General features: G+C 43.6%; 1 protein-coding gene across 1 annotated transcript; it reads left to right on the top strand.

Annotated features, from left to right (window-relative positions):
• The first annotated feature begins 752 nt into the window (after positions 1–752).
• EBP (EBP cholestenol delta-isomerase) lies at positions 753–5287 on the top strand. The gene is made up of 5 exons (XM_075834154.1): positions 753–861; positions 2027–2349; positions 2764–2800; positions 4020–4150; positions 4899–5287. Exons 2-5 carry the CDS (start codon positions 2049–2051, stop codon positions 5120–5122), a joined length of 693 nt encoding a protein of 230 aa, XP_075690269.1. The 5' UTR covers positions 753–861; positions 2027–2048; the 3' UTR covers positions 5123–5287.
• The last annotated feature ends 976 nt before the right edge of the window (positions 5288–6263 follow it).

Genomic DNA, 6263 nt, shown 5'->3' with positions numbered 1-6263 from the left:
CTACATATAACGCCTAGCCTTTACTGCCACCTAGTGTTATAACTAAATTACTACATAAATCTCCATTCCTACGTAAATCTCTGCTGCCACCTAGTGTCATGATTACATTACTACATATAACGCCTAGCCCTTTACTGCCACCTAGTGTTATAACTAAATTACTACATAAATCTCCATTCCTACGTAAATCTCTGCTGCCACCTAGTGTCATTATTACATTACTACATATAACGCCTAGCCCTTTACTGCCACCTAGTGTTATAACTAAATTACTACATAAATCTCCATTCCTACGTAAATCTCTGCTGCCACCTAGTGTCATTATTACATTACTACATATAGCGCCCATACCTTTACTGCCACCAAGTGTTACAACTAAATTATTACATACATCTGTACAACTTCATAAATCTCTACTGCCCAATAGTGGCATAATTAAATTACTACATATAGAGCAGAGAGATTTACTGCCACCTCGTGTTCTGACTAACTCACTACATAAATCTAAGATGCAATAACTGTTAAAATATCGAACCAATCAAGTACTGGGGGCGGTTCCCTTTTCAGATTTCAGCCAATAAGCTCTCATGGAACGAGCGTCTGGCGAGGTTCATAGACCACATAGACTCCTCCCTCCTCTTCTATTCACCCAATCACACATCTTCCCCAATAAGAAAGCGGAGCTGCCTTTTACTCAATGAACTGATGTGTCTTTGTAAGGTTGGCTTCTGATTGGCTGAACGGTGACAGCCTTGTGCAATGATTGGAGGAAGAGCGCGAGAGGGCGGGGTTCGGATGGTCTTCTGTCTTTCTTGGTCTGAGCGGTGTGAGTGATCTGCAGGGACTGGGAGCTGAGCGGAGGTGAGAATCATGTGGCTCCACAATGTATTTTACACACACACATACATACACACACACACATACATACATACATACACACACACACATACATACACACACATACATACACACATTGTATGGATGAATATACAGTATGCACCTTCTTAAAGGGGTTGTCCAGGAATGAGCTTTCTATTGCACGCAAATCCGTCTGGAAAATCCGCAGTGTATCCGCCACATGTGGACGTACCCTTAAAAGTATACCCTTAGAGTATGTTCACACATGGGGGTTACGCTGTGGATTTTCCGTCTGTACGGATTTACGTCATCCACATGCTGTAGAAAATGTCTGCATTGAAAAAAATTACCCGTTGTGCGGATTTTGCTGCGGATTCTTATCACGGGTTTCACGTTTTTCAGTCAGAAGGGTAAAAACTGCATCCGTATGTCTTACGTGTGAATATTGCTGCGGAAACGCAGTGGATTTCTAACATCATTTTGCGTCCCGTGTGGACGTATCCTAAAGGTCCTGCTGGACTGAAATGTTGGGTGAATAAAGCTCGTATATGTATTGTGGAAGTGCTGCCTCGCTTTCGTCTTTTCGTATCCTTAGCCATAAACGCACTGATAATTCATTGAACGTGAAGTCCATGGTGGAGAAAAATATATAGTTTTCAGTTATAATTGCCGGGGGGAGGGGAATGTCTGCCGCTCGGGACATATGAGGCGTGTTTTATTGCTGATGTTATTAACACCGGTCGGTTGAGTATTTTCCTCGTGGGCACATGTAAATAGTCACTTTTAGGGTATGCTCACACGGCCTATTTTCGGAAGCAGAACGCCTCCAAACATCAGTCCATTGATTTCAATGGGAAAACGGCGTTCTGTTCCGACAGGCCGTTTTTTTACGCGGCCGCTTTGAAAAAGAAGTGCAGGTCACTTGAGCCATTTTTGGAGCCGTTTTTCATTGACTCTATAGAAAAACAGCTCTAAAAAAGCAAGTTGCTAAAAAAAACGGCTGAAAATCAGGGGCTGTTTTGCCTTGAAACAGCTCCGTAGTTTCAGACGTTTTTGGTTAAGCGTGTGAACATTCCCTAACTCATTTTTGCTACGGTTGGTGCGAACATCTGCAGACGGACGTCCGTTACGGGAATCCCATAGTCTGATGTTCTTCTTTATCCCACAGCAGGTTGTACACAAGACACAATATGGCTCCAGAGACCGGATCTCCCGTCCCTCATCCTTTCTGGCCACGCGATCTACAAATCGATGGTTTCCGTCCCAATGACCGGCCGATGTCGGAGATCTTGACCTTCCTGTTCTCAGTATCTGGGGCTCTGCTGGCTGGCATGTGGTTTCTGACCGGTCGAGTGACTGGCATGAGCGCTCCACGCCGCCTGGCTGTCTGCTGGTTCATGGTCTGCGGTTTCATCCATGGCGTAATTGAAGGCTGGTTCTCCTTCTACTACCCAGTAATCCCTAGGGACCAGGCGTTCCTGTCACAGCTGTGTAAGTACGGGATGGGGTCTTGCGAAATATAAAAAGCTTGTGCATGAAAAATCTTTGGTTTCTTGGTTTTATCTGTTTCTGGGAAAGCTGGATGACAAGCAGTATAGTTACTATTACAACTCCCACCCAGCTTTTCTAGAATCATTGTATACAGTATTGCTCCTGCTCCATTATCGCTGCTTACATTGCCAGATCTGCCTTTCAGGACTCTTAAGAAGCTGAGTGACAACTCCTAGGGGATGTGTTATGTTGGCCATATTAGTTGTCACCCAGCTTTCCCAGAACCAGATAGAACCAAGAAACGGTGAATAGTATTTTTAACAAGAGCAGAACATGAAAGAATATATTTATGCAGAGATCTCATCTTCATTGTTCTCGGTAATCACCTCTCTCCTCATGTTTATCTCTCTCCAGGGAAAGAATATGGGAAAGGAGACAGCCGGTACATGATGTGAGTATCTTTCCTTGGTCGCCTGATAGTCTATGTGGCCTGGTACATGTCATAGGGGGAAGGAAAATGTTGGATTTTTACTTGCTCAATCCTTTTTTTCCCCTCTGGAGATAAGCAGTGCCAGGGGTGTTTGGTGGCCGCTTATCTCCTATTTAAATAGCATTGATGTTAAGTCTATATAATGAATGTTAGAGAAGACACCCCCGTTATAAGCTGGTTTGTTGGAGGCCCGACCATCTAGCTAATAGAAGGGGGTCTACCCTGAGTATGAGACTCCCCCACTATGTCATCCATATTCCCTAATAAATAAGAGGTTGTCCTTCTATATTAGGAAAAATGCTGTTCAGTAGTTTCTTGGTCATATCTGTTTGTGGGAAAGCTGGGTGACAAGCCGTATGGTTACTATTACAACTCCCAGATGAATACAGTATTGCAGCTGCTGCTCTGTTATCGCCGCGTACATTGTCAGATCTGCTTTTTAGGAGTCTTGGAAAGCTGAGTGACCACTGCAACGGGATGTGTTATGGTGGCCATATTAGTTGTCACAGTGTAGGCTGATAACTGATCGTTCTGCCGGCAGCTCTTTCATGTCTATGGATGAGAGCGTTTCTCCTTTCCTATCTCTGTCACCTATAGAAATTCTATTCCCAATAATCTAATCTAATAAAGCGGGCTGACATATAGAATGGCATGGTGAGATTGTTGCCATGGTGAGTGTGATTAGTTGCTATGGATACGCTGACATTAATTGGGATTGTCAGGCAGCACATCCCTAGGATCTCAGATAACGCGGGTCTCAAGTCCAAGGCCCAATGAGAAAAACGGACATCACCCAAAGCACCCAATTTCTTTCTGCCATAGTAATCAGGTTTTCTTTGTGACAATTGGGGAATGCTTTACAGCCCTTTTACATGGGCCGATCATCGGGCAAACCAGCGTTCATGGACTTATTGTATCGTTCACGCAGCCAAAAATATTATCATGTCGGCAGCAAATCTCCCGATGTAAACAGGGAGACGCGCTGCATAATAATGGAGGGGAACGAGATCGGAGTAACGACTGCTCGTCCCCATCCATAACTCCGTGTGACAGGAGCAAACGAGCGCCGATCAAACAGCTGTCTCGTGGATCGGCGCTCGTTTCCACGGCCCACGTAAGAGGAAACTTGCAGACCTGGTGTAAGATTTTGAGTCCTGCGTCTGCATTGTTTTCTTTCCAGAGCTGATAATTTCACAGTTTGCATGGAGACCATCACCGCGGTGGCGTGGGGACCAATGAGCGTCTGGACGGTGATCTCCTTCCTGCAGAACAAGCCGTATCGCTTCGTGCTGCAACTGATTGTGTCTCTTGGTAAGAACAACTGAACAGTTAACACCCAGAACTGGTAGAAACATTTTTTATATGTATATGTCCTCTCACAATTTTGTTGGAAGAATTTATTGCTTATTATAAATGTTTAGTCCTTCTTAAAGGCGTATACCCCTCTTAGGAATCTATGACATATACACAATACATGCCATAAATGTATGATATGTATGTCTAAGATGGGAATACCCGTTTAGTTGTTCGAGAATCTATCTATTGAATGTTTTCAGGCATCATCTAAAGCAGCCCCAACACAAATGTTGCTGACTCCTCCATAAACATAAGGGGCTGCCAGACTGAGCGCCGCTTATCTCTATAAACAAATAACCCCATATAAAATCCATACTAATTAATAGGAACTTTGCACTCCAATATGATTTTCGAAATGAGTATTTTATTAAATCATACAATTGGTAGTAATCCAAAATTACGTTTCGCTCTTACACCAGGCCTTCCTCCGATACGGATAGCGTCTGTGGGTAGTCGCATACGGTGCTCGCGACCTCAGTCGCTGTTGTGAAATGGCCATTGAGGAAGGTCTGGTGTAAGAGTGACACGTAATTTTGGATTACTACCAATTGTATAAATAAAGAGTCCAGAGGGACTTGAACACAAACCCATATAAAATCCAACCTCCCGATTCTTTCAGGCTGTCCCCTGGCAGTGTAATATGGCGCAGGTGCCCTCCTCAAACCTTATGGTGGCCTTTTATTTTACTCCTCTATGTCCACAGGGCAGCTGTATGGTGATGTGCTATACTTCTACACTGAATACCGAGAAGGATTCAGTCACAGTGAGATGTGGCATCCCCTTTACTTTTGGTTCTACTTTGTCTTCATGAACGCCTTGTGGATTATCATTCCGTCTATCCTCATTGTGGACGCTTGGATCAACCTGAGCAAATCGCAATCCATAGCCGATAGGATCCGGCCTGCGAGCAAAACAAAAAGGAAATGAATGCTGGTGATCGGGCGGGTATAATGGAGCATTACAGGAACAACCAGCAGGGGGCGAAAGTCAATGCCTTGCAAGAAAATCTGCATGTAGGGTAGCAGAAGTGTGGGGGGTGGTTGTTGTGTAACAACGGGTACAAAATAAAAACAATGGTGACACCCTTAGAAACCAGACTCCTCCTTTCGTTTTGGATAATGTTGGGCGTCGTTCACATCAGCATCGGGGTTCCGTTAGACCTTTCTGTCAGGGGAAAGCACGAACAGAAAGCCAAAGAAAAACTGTAGCTTTCGTTTGCATTACCATTGATTTCAATGGTAATGCTTCCGTTACAAATGGTTTCCCTTTGTCTCCGTTCCATAAGGCTTCCGTTTTTGGCAAAAACAATGGCGCAGTCGACTACCATATTGTTTCCGCTAAAAAAATGGAAACCAAACGGAAACCATTTGCAACGGAAGCATTACCATTGAAATCAATGGTAATGCAAACGGAAGCTACGGTTTTTGTTTGGCTTTCTGTTCGTGTGTTCCCCTGACGGAAAGGTCTAACGGCACCCTGATGCTGATGTGAACAGGCTCTTAGATGGAATCTGGTTTCTATTGAAAACTACTTTTTTATCCATGGTAATGTGCATTGTTTAATATACAGAGCTCAGACTTTTATTCACTTTTATTTTAATTCATCATTCAAACAACTGTATGTACTAAAATGAGCATTTTTTTAAAGTACCTATATCACTTTCATGTAGATTTGCGTCATATTTATTTTGGTCTTATCTTTTTTTAAACACTTCTTAACACCATTTTACAGTTTACATACAGAATTATTCTACTTAAAAAGTTGACATTTTGCAAATACATTACATTTGTTGTCTTGTACTGATCCTGAGTTGCATCCTGTTTTAGGCTGGGTTCACGCAGAGTTTTTTGACGCGGAAACCGCGCCGCAAAACTCGTCAAAAAACGGCCGAAAATGCCTCCCATTGATTTCAATGGGAGGCGGAGAAAGCGTATTTCGCAGAGTTTTATGCCCGCGGCGCTCAATGGCCGCGGGTGAAAAACGCCGCGGAAATCGGCATGCAGGCAGAGGAAAATCTGCCTCAAACATCCAAACGGAATTTTGAGGCAGAATTTCCGCCTGCAAAAAA

This window comes from Rhinoderma darwinii, chromosome 8 (assembly GCF_050947455.1).
Source record: "Rhinoderma darwinii isolate aRhiDar2 chromosome 8, aRhiDar2.hap1, whole genome shotgun sequence".
Lineage (NCBI taxonomy): Eukaryota > Metazoa > Chordata > Amphibia > Anura > Rhinodermatidae > Rhinoderma > Rhinoderma darwinii.
This window is presented reverse-complemented; position numbering and strand designations above follow the sequence as displayed.